The following is a 26,680-nucleotide window of genomic DNA, read 5'->3' as shown; positions in this document are numbered from 1 at the left end:
TGGAATTCTTTCCCCTGAGGCCACTTACTTTCTCTATGATTGAGCCTCCTGTCCTTTGTCTCAGGAATATAAGCATCATGGCTGCTGATGTTCTAGGAGCAGGTGGGAGGTAGAGGTGGAGTTACCCTCTTTCGGTGTACAAACTATCACTGATTTCCCCAGTTGTCAGTCCCTCTTTACTGGTGCCCCAGGTCCAGCAGGTTTTCAGTTTGGAGAATAAAGCATCCTGTCACCTGTGGGAATTTGAGGGGTACCTGCCAGGCGTGTGTGGGCATCAGTTAGAGGGATCTTGAGAATTACATCCTGATCAAACTTTCAATCTTCAGTTTTCTTTCCCTGGGCCCCCCACGTCTAAGCCTCTCTGTGGTTCTTCAGGGAGAATCAGCTTGCGGAATTAATTACACCTTCTTACTCTCTTTTTCTGCTTTTGAATATATGTTGGTGTTTCTCTTCCACTGTTGACTCCTCTGTACCCCGTGAGTTTATTCTGTTTTGAATTTCTTAATATCATCATAGAGGGGCTTTTAGGAGGGAGCAGACATAAAGACATGTGGAACCACCCGTATTTCTCCATAAGTTCTAGTATGTGACTCATTTCATAGGTACAGCTTTATCTGTGATATTTCCTAAACTGAAATTTATTCTAACTTCATTATTCTTGCTCCTGGAATCAGCAAAGACAAAGAGGTTATAGTGGCCTTTTGTTTCCCTTTCAGATATATCAGAAATATACAATTTGCAAACACAGGCAGTAGTTTGGTATATATTATTACAATTTTCACTCTTTCTGTATGTAAAACACTTATTTTTTTATTTCTAAAATGGTCATTGAGGAGTTCCCACTGTGGCACAGTAGGTTAATGATCCGGCTTGTCTCTGTGGAGGTGCCGGTTTGATCCCCGGCCTGATGTGGCTGCAGCTGTGGTGTAGGTCATGGCTCTGGCTCAGTTTCAATCCCCAGCCCAGAATTTCCATATGCTGCAGGGGCAACAGAAAAATAAATAAGTAAATAAATAAATAAATAAAATGGATCGTTGATACATACTTTTTGCAATTTTATTCCTATCCCCACTTGACATTTCTTTGTATCAACTTACATGGTCTCCCATATTCTTTTTTTTTTTTCTTCCCTCTTCTTCTAGGGCCACACCTGTGCCAAATGGAAATTCCCAGGCTCAGGGTCAAATTGGAGCTGCAGCTGAGGCCTACACCACAGCCACAGCAACACCAGATCCAAGCCATGTCCTACACCACAGCTCATGGAAACACTGGATTCTTAACCCACTGAGTGGAGCGGGAGATCAAACCCGCATCCTCATAGGTACTAGTTGGGTTCGTTACCCATGAGCCATGACGAGAACTCCCCAGACTATTTTCAATGTGGGGTGGTGAGTGGAAGATTATCAGCATTTATTATATGTGAACATTATGTTTATTCTTTTTTTGTCACTATTATGCTTCAACAAATATAACACTACCTACAGGAGAAGTTTTCTAGATTAAATTCCTGGAAATAAAATATTTGGTCAAGGAGAGCATTTTTTCCCTAGTTTTAATAGCTGCAGTCAAACTTCTCAATCCCATAAAAGAATGTAATTACGACTTTGACTTGTTTCTCAAATTATTTTGTACATACATTGTACTCACATATGTACTTTTTTTTAAGAAAAATGCCGTAACTTTTATTACCTCTGAATTTTTGTGAGACATAACAAACATTTTTTTTTCCTTTTTTGGGCTGAACGTTCGGCATATAGAAGTTCCCAGGCTAGGGGTCGAATTGGAGCTACAGCTGCCAGCCTACACTACAGCCACAGCAATGGGAGATTTGAGGCATGTCTGTGACCTACACCACTGCTCATGGCAACACCAGATCCTTAACCCACTGAGCAAAGGCAGGGATCAAACCTGCAACCTCATGGATCCTAGTTAGGTTCGTTAACCTCTGAGCCACAACAGGAACTCTGACTTTTTTTTTTTTTTTTTTTTTTTTTTGGCTTTTTGTCTTTTCTAGGGCTGCTCCTGCAGCATGTGGAGGTTCCCAGGCTAGGGGTCTAATTGGAGCTGTCTACACCACCGGCCTACACCAGAGCCACAGCAATTCGAGATCTGAGCCAAATCTGCGACCTACACCACAGCTCACGGCAACGCTGGATCCTTAATCCACTGAGCAAGGCCAGGGATCGAACCCGCAACCTCATGGTTCCTAGTCAGATTCGTTAACCACTGCGCCACACAGGAACTCCGGAACTCTGACATTTTTGACGTAAAGTAGATATGTGGCTTGTATAGAACTCACTATAAACCAGAGAGTGAAACAAGTGCTAAATTCTGCACTTTGGCATCTAATCCAGTAATTCATGTGATGTTTTATACACACTCACATACACACATGTACATACATGTTTAAATTTATTGACTCATTAGCTCCATCAGACCATTAGTAACCTGGCTTTAGACTTTAAATCGTGGCTTCCTTACGAGCTCAGCCGTGTCCCTGTCTTGTAGCTCAAATGAAACAGAACCAATCCCTAGCGGAGTTTCCTGACCTTCTGTCCCACAGGTGTCTGCTGAGAACTGTGCTGGGATTGTATGTGCCTTACCTCCCCAGGAGGAGGATATCACCACCACCCAGTCCTTCCCCTGCCTTCCTCTTTTTTTATTGTTTTAGTTTGGAAAAGGCTTACTTCAAAAAAAAACAAAAAACAAAACTTTTATTCAAGTATAGTTGATTTACAGTGTCATGGTAGTTTCAGGTATATAGCAAAGTGATTCAGTTATACATACATATATATGTATGTATGTATATGTCTATGTGTGTATATGTATTCTTTCTCAGATTCCTTTCCATTATGGTTTATTACAAGATATTGCATGTACTTCCCTGTGCTGTGTAGTAAGAACCTTGTTGTTTATCTATTGTACTTAATAGTAGTATGTATCTGTTAATTGCAAACTCCTACATTATCCCCCCCTTTTCCTCTTTGGTAACCCTAAATTTGTTTTCTAAGTCTGTGAGTCTACTTCTTTTTTGTAAGTGAGTTCATTTGTATCCTTTTTTTAGATTCCCCATAAGTGTTATCATATGGCATTTGTCTTTGTCTGACTGACTTACCTTAGTTTGATCTTCTCTAGGTCCACAGGGCTTACTTTTCTAAGCTCACGTGATATCTCAATGGTCCTCAATTGAAAAAAAGGTGAAAATCCACTATTAATCTCAGTCTCATTTGAACACTTTTCCTAGAAAATGCAACACCCGAATGTACAAAAATGAGGAAGAGAATGAATCTCTGTGTTTTTCTGTATAGTTCCTTATCCTTCTCTCCTTTTTCTTTCATAGCCCCATCAGTAGCGCCTCTGAATGTCACTCTGTTTCTGAATGAGTCGAGCAACAAGGTGACCGTCAGGTGGATCGAGCCTCCGATAAAGCGGCAGCATGGGGAGCTGGTGGGCTACCAGATCTCTCACGAGTGGCAGAGTGCAGAGACCTCCGTAAGTCTGCACTGTAAAAAGAGTGCACCTGCTTCCTTTGATATACTGCTTTCATGCTGCTTTAGGAGCTTTTCTTTTGTTGCAAAAAGATGTGATATTATTGGGCGAGGCAAGGCACCTTTCTGTGAGAGATAAACTCACTGTAGTCGTGAAAATTAGAAGTGCCTGAAAAGTTGCAAAATTCCAAGGCATATTGGAGGCTCTCCTTACTCATTCTTCATCCATGCCTTGATCTCATCCGACAATGTGAAGAGAACTCACTCACCTCTGTGATCACTGATGCTTTTGCCTTCAGGGAACCCAGGCTCTTTGAAGAAGACAGTGTGAACTACTCAGAGGGGTTGCAGGAGTTACTGAAGGGCAGTCCTGCAATTCGTGTTTCTTGGAAATTCCAGAAGGATACTTTTCTGAAAAAGATGGTCAGGGAAGAACCCCAGCCTCATAGCGGATGGCAAAGAGTAACCAGACTCCAAAGCGGAGGCCTAAGCAAGCAGGTGGCTGGCACAGCTCTGTAGGATGCCCTGTGTAGCCCAGCTTTGTTAGGTGTGACTCCGATCAAGCCCAGAGGGACATTTGATTTTGATTGCCATGAGGTCTAAAGATGGTGGGACCTGAGTTCCCATCGTGGTGCAGTGAGGTTGCGGGTTCAATCCCTGGCCTCGCTCAGTGGGTTAAGGATCCGGCGTTGCTGTGAGCTGCGGTGTAGGCCGCAGACACGGCTCAGATCTCGAGTTACTGTGGGTGTGGCATAGTCTGGGGGCTACAGCTCCGATTAAACGCCTAGCCTGGGAACCTCCGTATGCCGCGGGTATGGCCCTAGAAAAGACAACAACAACAACAACAACAAAAATCCTTAAAAAAAAAAATGGTGGGAACCGCAATGGTGGGAACCTCGAACCCAAGACAAAAGTAGGGGGGCAGCCAAGTGTGGTTAGGTGGGCAGCCCCAGACAGGCCCCCTTCCCACTTGGGAAAGGAAGCGGGTGACACTGACTTCCTTGAGACACGGAATGTCCGTGGAAGGGTAGACACATGGGCTTCATCCTCAGGACTGTCCGTTTTTTACTGCCACTGTGGAAAACATGCTTCTTTTGTGCATGTGGTGATAGGTCAGAATTTAGCATCCTCATGGCATTTGTCTGGGTGTCACATGAAAGCGGTACAGTTTCTGAGCATGAGAGGAGGACGGGTGACTAGCTGTACCCACTGATGATGTCCAAGATTTGTGTCAGTCATTCCAACCTCACATCATCCAATTTTTACCAAAATTGCTGTCTTCCAGGAGGACAGGTGGGATTTAGTCGTCGTCTTCCTTTTTTTTTTTTTCTTTTTAGGGCTGCACCTGCAGCATATGGAGGTTCCCAGGCTGGGGGTCTAATCGGCGCTACAGCTGCCGGACTACACCACAGCCACAACAGCTTGGGATCTGAGACACAACTTCGACCTACACCACAGCTCAGGGCAACACCGGATCCTTAACCCACTGAGCAAGGCCAGGGATCGAACCCATAACCTCATGGTTCCTGGTCGGGTTTGTTAACCACTGAGCCACGAAGAGAACTAGTCTTCTTCTTTTCCTGCCTCAATTTACCCATCAGGGAGCAGATTGTCGGGACAAGTAGGTGATGGAAAAGGAAGAGGGCTTAAAGAAATCCATGGTGTGTGTTTCCGTCACATAGTAAATGATAACAGGATGCTCTTTGTGCCAGTCAAACGCTGCTTAAGAGTTGCAGCTGTGAGAGAGATCTCTCATTTCCTGGTCTTTTGTCTCAAAGCACTTGTACAAGGTGCCAGTCGATTGCATCTCCACACTGGCTGAATCAGGGGAATCCAATACCCCTCTTAGAAGAAGGCTTTTTTTATGAGCTATTTTTTTGGGCCACACCTGCAGCATGCAGATGTTCCCAGGGCCAGGGATCGAACCTGCACTTCGGCAGTGATGATGCCAGATCCTTAACCGCTAGGCCACCCAGGAACTCCAGTATCACTTCATTCTTAAGAAAGATACATGAAGGTCCAATGATTACATTCCGACTCAGTAGGAAGCTCTGTCTGGTTGGCCGACTATAGGGATTCTCTGTGGACACCTGAGCGATATGGAAACAAACCAAACCTTCTTTGAAAGAGCTGCAGATCGTCCTTTCTGCTGTGGAGAAAGAGTCTTCTGCAGAGGGGCCCTCTTGGTTTGGGGAACTAAACAACCTTGATTCTTTTCTCTAATGTACAAGGCTTAAAAGATACTACAAGATCAACTCTGTATGAGAGCCTTGTAGTTACAGGGAAAGAAGATCAAAACACAGCTCAGTGTTGTGGCTCAGCGGGGTAAGAATCTGACATAGAGTCCATGAGGATGCGGGTTCGATCCCTGGCCTCCCTCAGAGGGTTAAGGATCTGTCATTGTTGTAAGCTATGGTGTAGGTTTCGGATGTAGCTCAGATCTGGTGTGGCTGTGGCTGTGGCACAGGCCTGCAGCTGCAGTTCCAATTTGACCCTTAGCCCAGAAACTTTCGTATGCTGCCAGTGTGGCCCTAAAAAGAAAAAAAATTTTATTTATTTATTTATTTATTTTAAATGTTTGAGTGAAATATTTATTGAAACTAGACTGAACAATCCCAGAGTTAATTAGGAACTTAGAGGTCATTTGACCAGACTCTCCACTTGATGCATGATTCCAAGATTTCAGATTGTTTTAAGTGTTAGAATAGCTAATTAACTTCTGCGCAGGATTCTGTGTTTGTCCTTTGGTTCAAGCTTGTTGACCCTAAAAAGAAAAAATTTTTAGAGAATTTTTTTTTAAATATGGCACCTTATAGGTACTAAAGGATTATAGAAATAATAATAAACATCACTGTAAGACCTTGTGTCGCAGGTTTTACAAAAAGGAACTCATTTAACCCTTAAAAAAATTCTGTGAGAAAGATACTATTTTCTGTTTTCATTTGAGGAAACGGAAGCTCGGAGACGTTGAATAACTTACCCAGAGTCACAAAGCTTGGAACTGTAGCACTGAGATAGGAACCCGGGTGTGAATGATTCCAAAGCCAGTGCTTTTCAGAGCTCACTGCTCTTCCCCAGATGCCTTTCACTTTCTCTGTAATATCATGTCTCACATTCATATTCACAGTGTGGCCTCTTAGCAGAAAGAAGTAAAAACAGGACACAAATGTACAGTAAGATGAGGGTTTTGCGTCGATGCCTATAAACCTGAAGCCCTTTTGAACAACTTTGTTGTAGCACCACAGACACTTTTATTTGGCAGTTCTTTCCCCATTGAAAGTTACTGTTCTTTGGGGTTCCCACTGTGGCTCAGTGGAAACAAATCTGACTAGCATCCATGAGGATTTGGGTTCGATCCCTGGCCTTGCTCAGTGGGTTAAGGATCCAGCGTTGCCGTGAGCTGTGGTGTAGGTCTCAGACAAAGCTCCAATCCCACATTGCTGTGGCTGTGGTGTAGGCCGGCAGCTGCAGCTCCGATTCAACCCCTAGCCTGGGAACCTCCATATGCTGCAGTTGAGGCCCTAAAAAGACAAAAAAAGAAAGAGACAAAGAAAGAAAGTTACTGTTCCTTGGGGTAACAAAATGGGCCATATTCTTAATTACAGTAATAAAGTATGAGGCTATGGAGTCTTTCAGAGTTGGAGATATTATGGTGTTTTTGTTTTGTTTTGTTTTGTTTTTGTTTTGTCCCTTTTTTTTTTCTTTTCAGTGCCGAACCTACGGCATATACAAGTCCCAGGCTAGGAGTCAAATTGGAGCTGCAGCTGCCAGCCTAAACCACAGCCACAGCAACACTGGACTTGAGTTGCATCTGCAACCTATCTGCCACAGCTTGAGGCAACACGGAGTCCTTCACCCACTGAGGGAGGCCCAGGATCCAACCCGTATCCTCACAGAGACAACTTCAGGTCCTTAACCCGTTGAGCCACAATGGGAACTCCCATGCATGTAGATAAATTTATTTTAATTTATTTTTTATTTTTGCTTTTTAGGGCTGCACCTGCAGCATATGGAAGTTCCCAGGCTAGGGGTTTAATCAGAGCTACAACTGCAGGCCTACGCCACAGCCACAGCAACACTAGATCCGAACCGCATCTGCAACCTACACCACAGCTCAAGGCAACACCAGATCCTTAACCCACTGAGTGAGGCCAGGGATCGAACCAGCAACCTCACGATTCCTAGTCGGATCCATTTCCACTGCGCCCCAACAGGAACTCCGTGTAGCTGAATTTAGATAGCTCCCTGCCAACTTTCAAAATGAAAAGTAAATCTAAATATTTGGGGATATGAATGTAGTCATGTCTTTCCTTACCTATTTGGCATCAAAACAACATGGATAAATTGCGTCCGTTTCTAGCAATAGCAATCGCTTTAAAGCCATATTTGAGGTTACCATTTGAGGATATTCTTAGGGAAAATCGTGACATCTCCACTAAAATGTTAGTCATATATCTTTCTAATCGCCTCTTCAACATTGATTATAATTTCACTCCTGAAAGTGGGATGATTCTTTATGTATTTCCAAAACGGGTTCCAGTGAGGGGCGGCTGGCACCCTTTCCGGGAGTCAGGATTCAGAGTGATAACAGCTGGGATGTGGCCACATCTCCCCTTAGATCACCTTTACTCTGGGCCAGGCACTGTTTTAAGCGCTTCACTTAGATCAGCTCTTTACACGTATGAAGTCAAAGCATAGGAGGTGGAAATTAAAAAGTACCTCCTCTGGGTTTTCATAGTGAGTTATAGGCCCTATATGAGAATAGGTGTGGTAAACTGCTTTTATTATTTTCAAATGAATCATTTTCATTTTGTTAGGCTTACTCTTCTAGGGAATTAAAATTCTTTCAAAATCATGTATGTCCTCCTTTTTTTTTTTTTTCGTCTTTTTTTTTTTTTTTTTGTCTTTTTTTTTTAAGGCTGTACCCACGGCCTGTGGAAGTTCCCATGCTAGGGGTTGAATCAGAGCTGTAGCTGCCAGCCAACATCACAGCCACAGCAACGCAGGATCCAAGCCGCATCTGCAACTTACACCACAGCTCCCAGCAACTCAGGATCCTTAACCCACTGAGCGAGGCCAGGGATCAAACCTGAAACCTCATGATTCCTAGTCGGATTCGTTAACCACTGAGCCATGACGGGAACTCCACTGTTCACTGCCTGTTTAGATGATGGACAGTCTCTGGGTGGACAGTCTCTGGGTGGCTGACCCCACTGCCCCCTTGGTCTTGAGTGATGGGATTGCCCTTTCTGTAAGGGCTACGCTGGCTCCACCTGCACTATTGGTAGAAGTGATCAGCACGGGTGACCAGGGCATAAAGAACACTAGATCAGACCCATGCTGTTCATGGGGTGTCTGTGATGCCTGTGCTGCACACGTGACATCCCTCTGTGAGAACAAATCTCCACAGATTAAAGACGTGTTCTGAAGTTTCCATTGTGGTTCAGTGGGTTTAGAACCTGACTAGTATCCCTGAGGATATGGGTTCGATCCCTGGCCTCCCTCAGTGGGTTAAGGATCCGGTGTTGCCACGAGCTGCAGTATAGGTCACAAACGTAGTTCAGATCCAGTGTGGCTGTGGCTGTGGGGTAGGCCAGTAGCTGCAGTTCCGATTCGCCCCCTACCCTGGGAACATCCATATGCTGCAGGTGCAGCCCCAAAAAGAAAAAAGAAAAGAATGTTTTAAAAAGACGTGTTCCTCGCGCTTAAATGCAACCGTCACAACCCCTGCCATTCCCATTTGAAAAGCCAACCCCAACCCCAAACACAAAATTAGTTTCCTCTGCCAGGGAACATCATCGGAGTCAAGGTTTGGAAACAAAAGGGAAAGTATTATATAAGCACTTAGTTGGGTTATTTTTTTCAAAAATCATCTTTCTTCCCCGCCCCTATGTTTTAATGGATCAAGTTGCATGGCATTGGCTTTAAAATAAAATAAACAGGAGTTCCCTGGTGACTCGGCCAGCTAAGGATCTGGCTTTGTCACTGCAGTGGCTTAGGCAAGGCCAAAAAAGAAAAGAAAAAAGAAAAACAATAACCCCCCCAACAAAACAAAACAAAACCAAAAAAAATGAGTGAAGACAGATTTTTGAAAATGGAATGCATTATATAGTTGTCACACTGGAAGAAAACAGTGGCATGCCCTGCTAAATGTAGATTTTAGTCACAACTCAGAAGTGCGAGGAGCAGGAGCCCACTCATGTTCAAGGAAGCTGGCAGGTGGGCAGGATCAAGGTACACTGTGGCTCCTGGGCAGTGCCCTGTGGGGGTTTTTAGGGCGGGGTCTTGAGGAGACAGTCATGTTCTTGCCATTGGGGTACATCTGCCACATCTCCCTTTCTTGTAGAAGCTTCTTCACTGACCACTCTAAGTGTCATGCCCACTTGGGCCTGGTAAGCCAGGGTCCCCAAGGCCCGAGGATGCAGCATCCTATCCTGCATCTCTGCCCGCCTTTTGGCTCCCTTGGCTGTGGCCAGAGTGAGGAAGGGATGCTGTGGAAATGCAGCCGCCACCCCTGGGATGTGGGTGGAGCAGCTTCCCTCAGAGGAACTGCGGGCAAACAGGCCACAAAGCCCTGGTGCCTCCATTTCTCCTTTCCTTTCCTCTCTGTCCCCAGAAAGAGCTCTCTGAAGAAGCCGGCCAGAACAGCAGTCTTGCTCAGCTTTCTGTCCAAGCCTACAATGCCACGTGTACCGTGAGGATTGCGGCCGTCACCACAGGGGGGGTCGGGCCTTTCAGTGACCCTGTGAAGATATTCATCCCTGCACACGGTGAGAGCTGGCATCCTGATGAGACATCGGTCCGAGTGGTACATGGATTGTCACAGAGTAGCCGGTGGGATGGGCAGCTTGTTTAAGAATGAAAAATAAAGGAGTTCCCTGATGGCTCAGAGGGTTAAGGATCCAGCATGGTCACTGCTGTGGCTTAGGTCACTGCTGTGGCTCAGATTCAGTCCCTGGTCTTAGAACTTCCAAACATACTATGGGTGCCACTAAAAAAAAAGAGAGAGAGCAAGAAAAAGAAGGGAGTTCCTGCTGAGGCTCAGCAGGTTAAGAACCCAACATAGTGTTTGTGATGATTTGGGTTTGATCCCTGGTCTTAATCATGGATTAGGGGATCCGGCATTGCCGAAATCTTTGGCATAGATTGCAGATGTAGCTCGGATCTGGTGTTGCTGTGGCTATGGCCCAGGCTGCAGCTCTGATTTGACCCCTAGCCAGGAACTTCCATATGCTGCAGGTGCAACCCTAAAAAGACAAAAAAAAAGACCAAAAGGAATTTTTGGAATGATAAGGATAGGTTAATAGGATAATGCTCCAAGGAGCTGCCATTACAGTATCGTTACTACTAATGGTGATACTAGCTTCTTACTAGGAAGATCTGTCCTTTCAGAACTGTAAATTCAACCTGAATTTAATTTAAACGATGTTTATGTGACTTTTTGTTTATTTTGCCAGTGTTTGTCTTTTTTTTTTTTTTTTGCTTTTTAGGGCCATACCCATGGCACATGGAGGCTCCCAGGCTAGGGGTCTAATCGGAGCTACAGCTGCTGGCCTACACCACAACTGCAGCAACACCAGATCTAAGCCACATCTGGGACCTACAACCACAGCTCACGGCAACACTGGATCCTTAACCCCCTAAGCGAGGCCAGGGATCGAACCAGCAACCTCAGGGTTCCTAGTCAGATTCATTTCCACTGAGCCACGACGGGAACTCCAGCCAGTGTTCATCTTAAGTGGCGCAACTTGCCTTGTCGTCAGTCATTCACTAGGGTGACGTGCTTGGGGGTTGGTGGGTACAGAACACGAAGCCTTTCCTACAGAAACCATCTTCAGATGGTGCTAGGCTAAAACTCAGCTAATGTCCAGCCCTGTGTGCTGGCTTCTGTAGGTTGTTGGAAGCGCCTTTGGCAAGCTGACACCATGGTGCCCCAACTGTTCCAAATGCTGTACTTGCTTCCATAGACCAAGGAAGCTGTCTTGTTCTGTTTTTTACCTGAGCTAGGTTGCTTGATAATGAACTGCTGTCATAAACTCCTTGCAGACATCTATATGGGTATGATTTGTGTATTGACAAGTTCTTGCCAAATATGGCCTTTATACCTGCAGCAGATAGGATTTGTGAGCAGACCGTTGACTTCCCATCTGTCTGTCCCAGTGACCTTCAAACATGCTGCCCTTTTAGTGCCAAGTTGGAGCCATATTACAGCTCCTACAGCCCGTAGGCTCTGTCCCAAGGGAACATTCATAACTACTGATGGGGACACAAGGTGTGTCCCCCTGGCAGAAATTCAAAGACAATGAAATTCTAATTCTAAAGGCACAGGTTAAAAAATCAGAATTTAGCACAGGAGTTCCCACTGTGGCTCAGTGGGTTAAGAATCCAACTGCAGCACCTCAGGTCACTGTGGAGGTGGGGGTTTGATCCCTGGCCCAGTACAGTGGGTTAAAGGATCCAGCGTTGCCACAGCTGCTGTGTAGGTTACAGCTACGACTCAGGTTCAGTCCCTGGCCCAGGAACTTGCATACACTGCCCGTGCTGCCATTGAAAGAAAAAAAAAGAATTTAACACAGATATAGAAAACAAATTTACGGTTACCAAAAGGGAAAGGGGGAGGGGAAATAAATTAGGCATTTGGAATTAGCAGATACAAACTACTATATAAAAATAAATGACAGGGTCCTTCCATATGGCACAGGGAACTCTATTCAACATCTCATAATAAACCATAATGGATGTGTGTGTGCGTGCATGTATGTGTGTGTAACTGAATCACTTTGCTGTACACCAGAAACTAACACAACATTGTAAATCAATTGTACTTAAATTTGAAAAAAAATCAGAGTTTAAGATGACAGCTTTCATCCTCATACACAATAAACTGGCTAGAGTTGTGAAAAGCTTTCTATGGCTCTGGTCTACATACATTTCAGTTACCATGGCCAAGTTAAATCACACCTGTTCCCCAACAGTATGGTTCAAATTTGAGCTGCCAGTATATATCAAATAACTATAAACTTCACGACCAGCTCTTTAGTCCACAAATCACTCCGTAAACAACAGGCGCATAATGGCTGTGACATATCAGGTCACGACTTCTGAAGTCTACTCAGGCTTGGTTACCGCCCTTTCGGTATTCACACACATCTAATGTTAGAGGCCTGGAGCTGTGCTACTTCTTGTCTCCCAGGGGCAAACCCACATGACATTTCACAAAAATAAATATTTGAAAGAGGGAGCTGGCAAACAAAGATGAAAATGCAGCCAGGTAAGAAAAGGTGATAGTGTTGGAAGTGAAATTATAACTGAATGTATGTGGAGTTCTGGAAGAGATTGTTGACCGTGGGTTTGTTGATGCTGCTGTGAATTTGTCCATGAGCTGCGCGGCCAGGGAGCTCAGTAAAGATGGACTTACCTACATGAACGAAGTGGTTGTGCTGAAAAAGAGGAAGATGTCCCAGAGGAAGTTAACACTGGCCAAAATCTCCACATGTGTGTCGGGGGCCCTATAGCTGTGAACTGAATGCAAATGTGCAGATGATGACCTGCTGAATGAGGAGGCACAAGCCAGACACCCACACAGGGTAGGCAGGAGATCCCTCAGCATCCAAGATCCCACTTTGGGGAAGTGAAAACCCTGGGGTCATTTTGATTGAGCAGTTTCAATACACCCACACGAAGGAAGTACAGTCACAAGATTTGTTACAGATCCCAGAAACAGGGGTGGGGTGAGGGGGTGGGTGAGCCCGGGGAGGGGCAACTCTCCATCCCAGGTCAGAGCCGGTGGGAGAGAGCAGGGTAGCAAATGTCTATATTTAACTTGTTAAGGGCTCAAGTCTCAGCCATTATTTTAAAAGGTGCCCCAGGATAAGCAAAACAGAAACTTGCACCAGGAATCCTAAACTCAGATGCTTTTTGAAATGTCCAGACTCTAGTGTGAGCAGGGTTGTCATACCGTAAAATATCTAAGCAGCAACTCAAAAATAGCTGCTTTCTTATCACAACATTAAAGGAACTTGCAGAGATATTTTACAACATTGAAAGCACAAAGGATAAAACATTGGAAACTGATCCAAACATAGGAAAAAGTATGACATATCCTAAACTGTGTGACCAGAAGCTGGCAAGCACTGTTCAAACTACTCTTGGTAAGTTTTTCTTTTTTTTTTTTAGCAAAGAAATAAAGCATTTTAATTCTCAATATTTCTGGTGCCTTAAATTATAGTGTACCCATTAAATATTAGTTTTACCATTTTTTTCAATTCCTTATACATTTATAACTGACATAAAGAGTTTCCTCAGTATTGTAAATCAACTATCCCAAAACACAAAGAGGAGTTTTGAATTGATGTTACTGGTATTTTACCAGGTCGGGTAGATTTTGCACCCTCGTCAACCCCAGCACCTGGCAATGCAGATCCTGTGCTCATCATCCTTGGCTGCTTTTGTGGATTTGTTTTGATTGGGTTGGTGTTATATATTTCTCTGGCCATCAGGAAAAGGTTTCAGGAGACAAAATTTGGGTAAGTTTCTCAGTTTAAGATGTTTTTCTCAGTGATATTGATGAAGTTGCTCTGCCAAGTGACAATGTCTCTTCTGCTGACCCAGATCCTGTACCCAGCCTAGTCCCTATCTTATGCACACCCTGGGGAAAGCAGCTTCCTTACTTAGGCCAGTGCCACAAAGGTAGCCAATAGTGAAAGCTTTTTCTTTTTCAAAGGTCTCTCCCCCTTTCTTGTTTTCCTTTAGGAAGAAACAGTGTTTCTCAGGACATTAAATGTTGTGAAACAATTTTGATTATGGCTTTAAAATGCATTAAAGTCAAAGTGCTAGAATGACATCCCATCCACAATGGCATGAGAACTATAATGTTCCTAAGAAGAAACCCAATATATATGAAAGAGCTTCATGGAAAAAATTATGAAACTTTACTGACATTTCAGAAGAGAAATGTCTGCATTGTAATGAAAACATGTATACCATGTCCATGGATGGGAAGGCTCAGTTTTGTTGAGATCCTTTTTCCCCAAATTAACCATAAATTCAGTATAATCACGATCTAAGTTGCTGTAGGGTTGTTGATGAAAGCTGATTTGAAAATGTATCTTGAGGAGTAGATGATCAGAGAGAGCCATGATGGCTTTGCAAACACAAAAGTTTGCATGATTATAGTAACAATGTATTATTGAAAGCAGAGAGAACTCACTCTGGACATCACAGAGTGCCCATACATAAGCAGGAATGGAATATACAATGAAGATTGCATTTCATATCTTTGGAGAAAGGAAAGAATGTTCAAAAAACAGAACCCACTCTAGGTGTTGGATGGAGAGAGATGAACAGGACAGACATGGGGGCTGCCCACATGCAGCTTATAGTCTAGCAGTTAAGAAATGTAGAAGAAAATGCTCTATCTGAAAATATTCCTATCAACTAAGCCTTCACTAACTCATGGTTCCACAGAACCTAAAAGTTTACCACCAAAGTAGATCTTACATGCTTATTCAACCCCAGCTGTAATAATTTAGGAAAGATTGAGGTTGAATATTTTAGAACTTATAAAAAAACAGGATTTGATGTACAGCAAATACATTAACAAAAGTACAATATAATTTTATGATGAGAAATAAAATTATCTCCAGGAACCATTAAGCTGAGCAGAAGCTTAAAACAAGTGAAAGGTTGATCACAGGTTGTTTTTATCCTTAAGTCAGTCTTCAATACAAAGCCCTATCCATTTGTTCTGTTTTATACCTTTCATCTGTTCACATTTTAATGAAAATACCTTTATTTTTTATGTACAAAAGTATCATTCTTATAGTTTTTAAAAATCAGATTATATAGAATAGTCAAAAGTAGAATATGAAACCTATCTGTAACTCTAGGGTTTATCACCTCTCAGTTGTTATTTTGGCATAAATCCTTCCAAATTCTTTGCTTTGTATACAAATATATTATTTTTAAAATGTGTTCTCTCTTTTTAAATAATCTCTATACCCATGATAAAGTAAGGTTGAGTTTATAATTTAGACTCACTCATTCATAATACCTTCCCACCAATTAGTCTAAAATGGTAAATGGATTTTTAAAAATAGGCTTGATTGTTTAGACAAGGTTTAAATTTACAGAAAAAATGAGAAGGTAGTACAGAGACTTTCCATATATCTTGCATCTAGGGTCCCCTCTTCTTAGCATTTTATGTTAGTCTGGTGTATTTACTACAATCGGCCAAACAATGTCAATACGTTATCATTAACTTAAGTCCGTACTTAATTCAGATATCTTTGTGTTTTTTTACCTATTATCCCTTTTCTGTTCCAGCGTCTTTTCTAGGACACCACCTTATATTTCGTTGTCAGGTCACCTTAGTCTCCTCTTGGCCCCAGCAGTTGCCCCAACTTTCTTTGTTTTCAATGAACTCGATAATTTTCAAGAGTCCTGGTCAGGTGTTTTGTAGGATGCCCTCTCTTTGACTTTGTGTGGTGTTCTGCTTATGATTAAACTGAGGTTATGGGTCACTGAGAGGAAGACCCCAGAGGTAGAACATCATCTTCAGCCCATTGCGTCAAGGATACACACTGACAACATGATTTTTCACTGTTGATGTTGACCCTGACCTCCTGGCTGAGGCGATGTCTTCCTATTTTCTCTACCATGGTCAGTTTTCCTCCCTTTCCATACAGAACTCTTGGGAAGCAAGTCAGTGTGTGCAGCTCACACTTACATGATGAAGAGTTACGCTCCCCCCACCTCTTAAGGACAGAACATCTATATAAAGTATTTGGAATTCTTCTGCACAGGGGACTTGTCTCTTTCCCCCATTTATTTGTTTATTTACACACACACACGCATATGTATACATATGTCAGTCTAGACGGGTTATTCATGGTATACTTTGGCCTATAAGCAACACGACTCTTTTTTTTTTTTTGTCTTTTTAGGTCCGCACTCGCAGCATATGGAGGTTCCCAGGCTAGGGATCCAATTGGCGCTGTAGCCAGATCCTTAAACCACTGAGCAAGGCCAGGGATCGAACCCACAACCTCATGGTTCCTGGTCAGATTCATTTCCACTGCACTGCAATGGGAACTCCAATATGACTTTATCATGTTCCTCAGACTGTCACAGCTTTGTCTCTTGGGAGCTTATCAATTGTTCTCCACTCTAGATGGTACCCAGACAGTGTTGTTTTGACATTGCCAGGTAAACCTAAAATGGGCCTGAGAAAGAAACCTGTTCCTCCCAGTGGAAAGTGTTTTTGTCCTAGAGGAGCCCTTTCAACAGGTGGCAGCTTAGTAGCATCTTGTGGGCTCAGTGCCAGCTTGGGTAGCCCTAATCTTCTTGGTAAGATATCTGTCCTTTTTCACCCAGGAGCGCCTTCACAGAGGAAGATTCGGAATTAGTCGTCAGTTATATAGCAAAGAAGTCCTTCTGTCGGCGAGCCATCGAACTCACTTGTAAGTTGACTTGCGTTCTCTTTTTGGGCAAAAATTAAAATAGTTGAGAACAAAGAAAAAACCACAAAATAATGGATGGATTTCTAACAAAAGCCAAAGGAGCAATGAATGTTTTGTTTTGTTTTGTTTTTTTCTTTTCAGGGCCTTCCCCGCGGCATATAGAAGTTCCCAGGCTAGGGGTTGAATTGGAGCTGTAGTTGCAGGCCTACACCACAGCCACAGCAGCACAGGATCTGAGCCGTGTCTGCTACCTACACCACAGCTCACTGCAACACTGGATCCTTAACCCACTGAGTGAGGCCAGGGATCAAACTAATGGATACCAGTCAGATTTATTTCCACTGCGCCACAATGGGAACTCCCAAAGAATGTCTATTTTTAATGTGCAAAAGTTCTTCAGAAACCTAACAAGGAGAGTGTCAGACAAGGCCTGGACTTCCCTGCTGGCCCATTTACTGGCAATCCAGAGCTGGATCTGTGGTGAAATAACTGGGGTAAGGACTCCTGATGCTGAGAAAAATAGAGGGAAGAAGGAACTCTCAGGGTGAGGAGAGAAGATGTGAGCAGAAATCAGGACTTAAAGGAACCAGCAAAGCAAGGGTCATCATCTCTGAGTTCATTTCCCGTTTTTTTTTTCTTGGCAACCAAGTCAGAGAAGTTTGCTAACATACTTTGTGACAATTTTGGTTTGAGCTTTGCTGAATCAGAGAGCGAGAACTCTTTAGTTTGAAGAATGAGAATTGACAGAGAACTGTGTTCTTGAATAATTTCAGAAACAGTGTAGAAAGTGTGCACATATTATCACATTCAATCTTCTGGATATTTGCCAGAAAACAAAAACAAACAGCAACAAATAAATATAAGGATAATGGAATGCAGATTGCTAGGAAACAAAAATGCCTGTGATGTAGAATGTTATTATTCATTACTGTTCTCTCCCATAAATTTTGACTTTTAGATGTCTATTTTTGCATTAAAAAAAACCCTCGGGGAGTTCCCGTCGTGGCTCAGTGGTTAACGAATCCGACTAGGAACCATGAGGTTGCGTGTTCGATCCCTGGCCTTGCTCAGTGGCTTAAGGATCTGGCGTTGCCGTGAACTGTGGTGTAGGTCGCAGACTCGGCTCGGATCCCGCGTTGCTGTGGCTCTGGCGTAGGCCAGTGGCTACAGCTCTGTTTCAACCCCTAGCCTGGGAACCTCCATATGCCGTGGGAGCCACCCAAGGAGAATGGCAAAAAGACAAAACAAAAACAAAACCCTCGGAGTTCCCATCGTGGCTCAGCAGGTTAAGAACCCAACTAGCATCCATGAAGATGTAGGTTCGGTCCCTGGCCTCGCTCAGTGGGTTAAAGATCCAATGTTGCCCCACTCTGCAGTGTAGGTTGCAGATGGGGCTCAGATCCAGTGTGGTTGTGGCTGTGCAGCTCCCTTTTGATCCCTAGCCTGGGAACTTCCATGTGCTGCAGGTGCAGCCCTAAAAAAAAGGGAAAAAAAATCCTTCATTTAGACCACTTTTCTTCAGTTGATTGGAGGACCATTTGTGTCACTTTTTTTTTTTTTTTTTTTTTTTTTTTTTTTTTTTTTTTTTTTTTTTTTTTTGCTAAAAGCTAATAGATCCTTTCAGTTATCCACGTTTTTTGTTTTGTTTTGTTTTTTGGTTTTTTTTTTTTTGGGGGGGGGGCCTTTGGTTTTTAGGGCTGTACCTGCAGCATATGGAGGTTCCCAGGCTAGGGACGAATCAGAGCCACAGTTGCCAGCCTATGCCACAGCCACAGCAACGCGGGATCCGAGCCGAGTCTGTGAGTTCACGGCAATGCCAGATCCTTAACCCACTGAGCAAGGCCAGGGATCGAACCCGCAACCTCATGGTTCCTAGATTTGTTTCCAGTGCACCAGGACAGGAACTCCCACATTTTTTTTTTCTTTCAAAGTCTTCCTCTTATCCTAATCCTGGCACAAACTGAACCATTTGCCAAATGGTTATTGAATCGGTCTCCCTCTCCAGATTGATAACACTGATTGTCATTGCTGACTGTCTACACCTTATTACAGAAAATCTTTCAATCCCCCACCAAGTATTCAATTTAACACTTTCTATGACATTCTAATGAGGGACTATATACTATAGGTAAAACAAACTGTAGCCTGTTCTTTCCATGTTTCCTATGGATTCTGTTCGGCCTTCCCTGGCTGAAAGGGTAGGGGGAGACGTCCTGGTATATATACATTTTTGTGTACTACAGTTAGAGCTATGAGAGTAAATACTCCCCTAGAAAGAATATTGACTTATCACTGAGTTAAGGGCAAACCTCTTGTACGTGAATGTGATTGCCAACTGCTGCTACTGCACAACGGGAAGAGAAATATGGTTCTGATTTTGCTAATTCTTCAGGATTAATCTTGGCCCTGAAGGATTCATTTTACTCAGTTGAGTCATAGTAGGATTAAGCATGATATTTTATTTCTGGCATTTTGGGGGAGAGTTCTGGGTATAAAATGAGAGAAATGTTTAACTTTTTAAATAGGTCTTTTTATGTAATTTTAACTATATTCAAAGGGAAAGAAGCACACTGACAGCTCATTCCATTCTGTCACTTCTTTTATAGTACAGAGCTTGGGAGTCAGTGAGGAATTGCAGAATAAACTAGAAGATGTTGTGATTGACAGGAACCTTCTAATTCTTGGAAAAATTCTGGGCGAAGGTAGGTAGTTTAATTCTTTTAAAATGTGAGTAAGAAGGTAAGCAGTTCACAGTAATTTTTAAAAATACGCATTTATTAAATAAAATACAATTTGTGTAACTTTAAATAGTGCAAATACTTTTATAACTTTTAAAGTGAAAAGTAAACGGTGATTTTTTTAATTTAGTTGTTTATTTTTTATTTTAATTTATTTCTTAATAGTCACACCTGTGGTATAGGGAGGATCCCGGGCTAGGGATTGAATTGGAGCTACAGCTGCCGGTCTACACCACAGCCACAGTAACACAGGATCCAAGCTACATCTGTGACCTACACCCAGCTCACGGCAATGCCGTATCCTTAACCCACTGAGCAAGGCCAAGAATCGAACCTGTATCCTCAGGGACACTATGTCAGGTTCTTATCTCATTAAGCCACTAAATAGTGATTTTTGAAACTCAGATTTAGCATATTAAAAGGGCCTCTACAGAGCCTAACAAATATAATAGGCTCTTGAATAATATTAATTCCCTTCCTTCATTTTAAAAAGCATACCAAAAAAAAGCATGCAATTCATTGGTTGGCTTCCTATATACTTTCAGTTTATTCCTCTAGTTCTTTTTTTTTTTTTTTTGGTTCTTTTTTGTTGTTGGTTTTTTTTTCTGTCTTTTTAGGGCCTCACCTGCGGCATATGAAGGTTCCCAGGCTAGGGGTCTATTCAGAGCTGTTGCTGCCAGCCTATGCCAGAGCCATAGCAATGCCAGATCCAAGCCATGTCTGCGACCTACACCACAGCTGACAGCAACGCCAGATCCTTAACCCACTGAGCAAGGCCAGGGATCAAACCCTTAACCTCATGGTTCCTAGTCAGATTCGTTTCCACTGAGCCACAATGGGATCTCCTATTCCTCCAGTTCTTAACTTTACTATTCTTGGCACCTTCTTGGTTAAAGAGGAACAAAGGTGAAAATATATACTTAATCTGTCAAAATGATCTTAGGCTGAATGATAGTGGTATTAAGAGTTTGGACTTGGAGTTCCCATTGTGGCTCTGCAGGTTAAGAACCCAACTATCATCCACGAGGGTGCAGGTTCAATCCCTGGTCTCACTTAGCAGGTTAAGGATCTGGTGTTGCCACAAGCTGCGGTGTGGACTGCAGATGTGACTTGGAGCCAGCATTGCTGTGACTGTGGCGTAGGCCAGCAGCTGCAACTCCAATTCAACTCCCAGCCTGGGAACTTCATATGCTGCAGGTGCAGCCCTAAAAAAAAAAAAAAAAGAGTTCGGACTTGATGAACGTCAATAACAATTTCCATGTTCTCTTGAAAGTTTCTTCAGTCACTTATAATGATAATGCTTAATTAAGTAATGAGCTAAGCTAAGTCTGAGCCAGCCAAGCTTGTGATGATCACTTAGCGCAGGACCTGAGTCCCAGGTTTACAAGCATGGGTGGCCTGAGCAGGCCCTGCTGGCTGCTGTGTGTGAGTAACTCTCAGACCACATGCAAATAGCCGCTCTGGTGCTATCACGTTTCTGTGGGCAGGAGAGGTTTAGCACAAGGTCAACATAGATGTTGTCTTACTTCACAGGAGAGTTCGGGTCTGTCATGGAAGGAAATCTTAATCAGCAAGATGGGACCTCTCAGAAGGTGGCAGTGAAAACCATGAAGTGTGAGTTATCCCTGATGCTGTTCTTCAGGGTGGGCAGCTGCTTCAGTATCTGCGCCTCATCTGGCCAGTGATGGATGCTGGAGTTCACATGTCATGATCTCCATCATCGATGGGCCAGAAGACCCTCCAGAGCACGGTCAGGTCACAGAGGGACCATTGCTGTGATGAGCTCTTCATTCCCGCATTATTTATTCTTTTTTAAAAATTTTTTAGGAATTGATAAGACTCAATCGTAGTATTACAATTGATAAGCCTGTGTTTCTCAGATCAAGATATTTTAAAAACACCTTTTGTTCTCATTATAAGACAACTACATATTAGAGTTCCCTGGTGGTCTGGTGGTTAAGGATCTGGCGTTGTCACTGCTGGAATTCGGATTTGATCCCTGGCCCAGGAACTTCCACAGTTGTTTTGACCGCAGGCAGAGCCAAAAAAAGAGAGACAAGTACATATTTATTATAGAATATTGAAAAGACATGGATATGCTGAAAGAAGAGTTAAAAATACCTATAGTTCCTCCATTCAGATACAACCATTAAATTTTGGTTTTGAAGTTTACTCTCTGGCCTTGGCCTTCTTTAACTTAAGTAGAATAACTGGTATGTGAATCGCATCCATGCTAATTATCAAAGATTGAAAGCCCAGTCTCTGGCCTCTGAACCCCAGGCTCACCTACCTTTGCCTGGGGATTTTGGACCCTGGGGAGGGGTTGGCCCTCCCACCTGGTTGTTTGGGGCAATGTTGGCAGACCTTGTGCAGGTCTGTAGAAACTGTTTTCTTAAATTCGCTTTGAAAGGAAGATAGATCTATATTAAGCCCATAGAGGGTACAGATACTGTGCTTGGTGCTCTCAGATGTGATTTCAGTCAACTCTTCCCCCCATGGAAACAATTCCTGAAGGCAAGCCTGCCTTTAGGTTTGATTTTTCTTTTTCTTTCTTCCTTTCTTCCTTCCTTCCTTCCTCTTTCTTTCTTTCTTTCTTTCTTTCTTTCTTTCTTTCTTTCTTTCTTTCTTTCTTTCTTTCTTTCTCTTTCTTTTTCTTCTTTTTATGGAAGTTCCCAGGCTAGGGATTGAAGTGGAGCTGCAGCTACCGGCCTACACCACAGCTCAGGGCAACGCTGGATACTTAACCCAAGGGTCGAACTCACATCCTCGTGGATACTAGTTGGGTTCGTTACCACTGAGCCACAGTGGGACCTCCAGGTTTGATTTTAATTGTGGTAAAATGCACATAACATAAAATATACCATCCTGACCATTTTTAAGTGTACCATTCCGGGGGCATTAAGGACATTCACATTGTTGTATAACCATCACCATCATCCATCTTCAAAATTTTTTCCTCCTGCGAATTTGAAACTCCAGAACCATGAAACAACAGCCCCCTCCCACCACTCCCTCTGCCCGCCTCCTGCCCCTGGGAGCCACCGTTCTATATCCGTCTCTGTGATTTTGACGCTTCTAAGTGCCTCATAAAAGTGGAATCAGATGGTATGTGTCCTCTTGTGACTGACCTGTTTCACTTAGCATACTATAGAATTTTAAATGTCTCTCTTAAGTTGGCTTAATTCCAGAAACATGGTAAGAAAGACCGTCTAGTTCACATGGCGTGATTGAGCAACCAGACTTGCCAGAAATGTGCTGAGAGAGAAGCATGAGTTCTTTCTTTTTTTTAAGGCAAAAATCATTGCAACAGATCAGTTGGGTATGACTTCAGTTTTCTTTTTAAACTCTTATACTTTAATTTTTAGAGCAGTTTGAGGTTTATAGGAAAATGGTGCAGAAAGAGTTCCCACATCCCCCCTCCCCTCCTCCAGTCACCCCTATTAACATATTGGCTGGGTGTGGGATGAACAGGTACTGATCCATTACCAACTGAAATCCATAGGTTACATAAGGGTTCACCTTGTGTTGTATGTCCTGTGAGCTTTGGCAAATGCCTCATGTCCTGTGACCATCATTCCAGCATCACACAGAAGTTTCACCTCCTTAAAACCCCATACCCATCTACTCATCCCTCCCTGACCAGCCCCTGAAACCCCTCATCTGCTTACTGTCCCTATTGGTTCACCTTTTCCTGACTTGACTTTGAGAGAGCAGAATTGCCCTTCTCTCCTCCCCTTCACCAAGGGAATTATTTGTGCCTAACATTTTCTGTCTTTTCTTTTAGTGGACAACTTTTCGCATAGAGAAATTGAGGAGTTCCTCAGTGAGGCCGCATGCATGAAAGACTTCAACCACCCGAATGTCATCCGACTCTTAGGTATCTCAGGGAAATGCAGGATTGGGTGCCTGGGGTGGGGGCTTGGCTGGTCCATTCTGGGCCAAAGGAAAAACCTCTGGGGCAAATATAATCCCAAAGTAATTTATAACATTGGGTTTTTTACCCACAAGACTTCTGGTTACTTTTTCTGAGGCTGGTAGTAAAAATAGGCCTGCAATTCCTGGACACCAATGGGTTCAGAAGTGTTTTGTGTCCACAGAGTTCTAGGGGACTGTGGATTAAAACAGCTTCCAGGTATCCCAGTTACAAGACATGAAAGCTGGTCACACTATAATTTGTAGTAATTTAAAGTAATCCATGGGAGTTCCTGCTGTAGCTTAGTGGTAACAAATCTGGCGTTGCTGTGGCTCTGGCGTAGGCCAGCAGCTACAGCTCCAATTCATCCCCTAGCCTGGGAACCTCCATATGCTGTGGGTGCAGCCCTAAAGAAAACAAAAATAAAAGATAAAAAGAGATCATGAGTCAAATGCTAAGGGGTAAAGCAGCAGACAAGCTCATAGCACATCTTTGAGAAACAATTTCTTAGTTTTTTTTTTTTTTTTTTTTTTTTTTTTTGTCTTTAGCCTTTTAGGTCCACACCCACTGCATACAGAGGTTCCCAGGCTAGGGGTCTAATCAGATCAGCAATGCCAGATCTGAGCCATGTCTGCAACCTACACCACAGCTCATGGCAATGCTGGATCCTTAACCCACTGAGCGAGGTCAGGGGTTGAACCCGAGTCCTCACGGTTCCTAGTCAGATTTGTTTCCGCTGCACCACAACCGGAACTCCCTCTTAACATATTTTCAAGGAACTGACTTCTTGGCATCTACATGGACAATTTCATGAGCCTTGATTCAGTTGATTTAACTGAGTCAGTGATTTAATAGTCAGAATTTGGTTTTGTGGCACCGTTAGCTAAAAAATTCAAAATGAACAGCCTGTATCAAATGGGTGTGGTGTGAACCCATTCCAGAGGGAAGAGTAACCAAAAAATAATTGAATATTCTGCCAACCTTTTTAAATTTTTTTGCTGTCCTATGATTTAAAAGATAACTGCTAAAAAAATAATAATAATAAAAAATAAAAAAAATTAAAAAATAAAAAAAAAAAGGAGTTCCCGTCGTGGCGCAGTGGTTAACGAATCCGACTAGGAACCATGAGGTTGCGGGTTCGGTCCCTGCCCTTGCTCAGTGGGTTAACGATCCGGCGTTGCCGTGAGCTGTGGTGTAGGTTGCAGACGCGGCTCGGATCCCGCGTTGCTGTGGCTCTGGCGTAGGCCGGTGGCTACAGCTCCGATTAGACCCCTAGCCTGGGAACCTCCATATGCCGCGGGAGCGGCCCAAGAAATAGCAACAACAACAACAACAACAAAAAGACAAAAAAGACAAAAACAAAAACAAAAACAAAAACAAAAAAAGATAACTGCTAAATTCCTTGTGGAACTTTCAAGTTTTTCTTACAATGGACACTGCAGAGAGATGTGAAAACTAATGTTTGGAGACAATATTATGCCAAAGATACCACTGATGCTCATTTGTAACTATTGACTTCAGCAGACTTGTAGAACAGTGGTGCTTTGTAATTGAACCAGGGTGTGCAAGAGCTTTGTTAAGCCTGATCTCAGGTGACAGACAGGCTCTGACTCTAGCATCTCATCCACGACAAATGGGGTGGAGCTTTTCCTGTGTATAACGGTTGACATTTAGAGACACAGATTTCACATGTTGGGCCTCAGAATTCTTTTAATAGTCTTAAGCATTTGGTTGCAGGGCACTTCATCATATGACCAAGTACTTAACCCATCACAGGAAACTAGTTTGCCCTTGAATTCTGCTGCAGACACCATCCCTCACTTAGACTCAGTACAACAAAATCTCCAGGGGGTTCTATGGTTATCCTTGGTATCTGTTAATTTGGAGGAGCTTTCGTGCAAAGATTGACTAGTCTGAAAGAAAGAAAAATGTATATCGAGAAGTGGACCCTGTGTACATTTTATATTCTAGAACTCAAATTAGGGCTTTGAGTTATGAGTGTTTTGTTTTGCTTTTTTAACTGTTAACTTGAGAGCCACATGGCCTCAATTTGGCCGGTGCTTCCACCGTGCTTTTTCTGGTCACTGGTGACAAGGGTTCTTTGTAACTTCCTCTCTGTTTTTCATTCCAGGCGTATGTATAGAAATGAGCCCTCAAGGCATCCCCAAGCCCATGGTGATTTTACCCTTCATGAAATACGGGGACCTGCACACCTACTTGCTCTACTCCCGACTGGACACAGGACCAAAGGTCATTCATCACCCAGTGGCGTTTCCTCCGAACAGTGCTCGGGGCTCCCATGACAGGGCCTGGACCAGCTCAGGGTCTAACCTAGAAAACCAAGGAGGGAGGGAGGGGACCTTGGCCTCTGTGTCCATCCTCACAGCAGGCTTGCCCGTAGGTTTTTGTTTGTTTTGTTTTGCTTTGCTTTTTAGGGCTGCACTGGCTACATATGGAAATTCCTAGGCTAGGGGTTGAATCGGAGCCACAGCCACAGCCACAGCAACACCAGATCCAAGCTGCATCCGTAACCTATGCCGCAGCTCGCAGCAATGTTGGATCCTTAACCCACTGAACGAGGCCAAGGATTGAACCTGCGTCCTCATGGAGACTTTTTCAGGTCTTTGACCTACTGAGCCACAACAGGAACTCCTTTTCACTTTTTAAGGTTTTACAGAAGTATAGTTGATTTATAAGGTTGTGGTAATTTCTGCTGTACCACAAAGTGATTCAGTTATCCATGTATACACATCTGTTCTCTTTCAGATTCTTTTCCTGCATAGATTATCACAGAATATTGGGTAGAGTCCCCTGTACTATACAGCAGGTCCCTGTTGGCCAGTCATTCCATATATCTCAGTGTGCATATGCCAGTCCGAAACCTCTAGTCCATCCCTCCCCCTCTCCCACTGTCCCCTATGGTAGCCATAAGTTTTTCAAAGTCTGTGAGTCTGTTACTGTTCTGCAAGTAAGTTCATTTGTATCCTTTTTTTAGATTACACATACAAGTGATATCATACGATGTTTGTCTTTCACTGTCTAATTAACTTCACTTAGTATGATAATTTCTAGGTCCAGTCA

The 26,680-nt window shown here is 43.3% G+C and overlaps 1 protein-coding gene across 1 annotated transcript in view; it reads left to right on the top strand.

The window, feature by feature from the left end:
- The window catches only part of MERTK (MER proto-oncogene, tyrosine kinase), a 134,024-nt gene that overhangs the window by 84,833 nt on the left and 22,511 nt on the right, over positions 1-26,680 (top strand). Inside the window, exons 8-15 of the mRNA XM_021087030.1 lie at positions 3,341-3,492; positions 10,105-10,258; positions 13,861-14,014; positions 16,863-16,948; positions 19,555-19,650; positions 21,220-21,300; positions 23,471-23,563; positions 25,731-25,849. Coding sequence (XP_020942689.1) covers positions 3,341-3,492; positions 10,105-10,258; positions 13,861-14,014; positions 16,863-16,948; positions 19,555-19,650; positions 21,220-21,300; positions 23,471-23,563; positions 25,731-25,849 — 935 coding nt within the window. The remainder of the gene's footprint in view (positions 1-3,340; positions 3,493-10,104; positions 10,259-13,860; positions 14,015-16,862; positions 16,949-19,554; positions 19,651-21,219; positions 21,301-23,470; positions 23,564-25,730; positions 25,850-26,680) is intronic.

Source organism: Sus scrofa, chromosome 3, assembly GCF_000003025.6.
Source record: "Sus scrofa isolate TJ Tabasco breed Duroc chromosome 3, Sscrofa11.1, whole genome shotgun sequence".
NCBI lineage: Eukaryota > Metazoa > Chordata > Mammalia > Artiodactyla > Suidae > Sus > Sus scrofa.
Note: the sequence above shows the minus strand (reverse complement) of the source record. Positions and strands in the feature narration are given on the sequence as shown.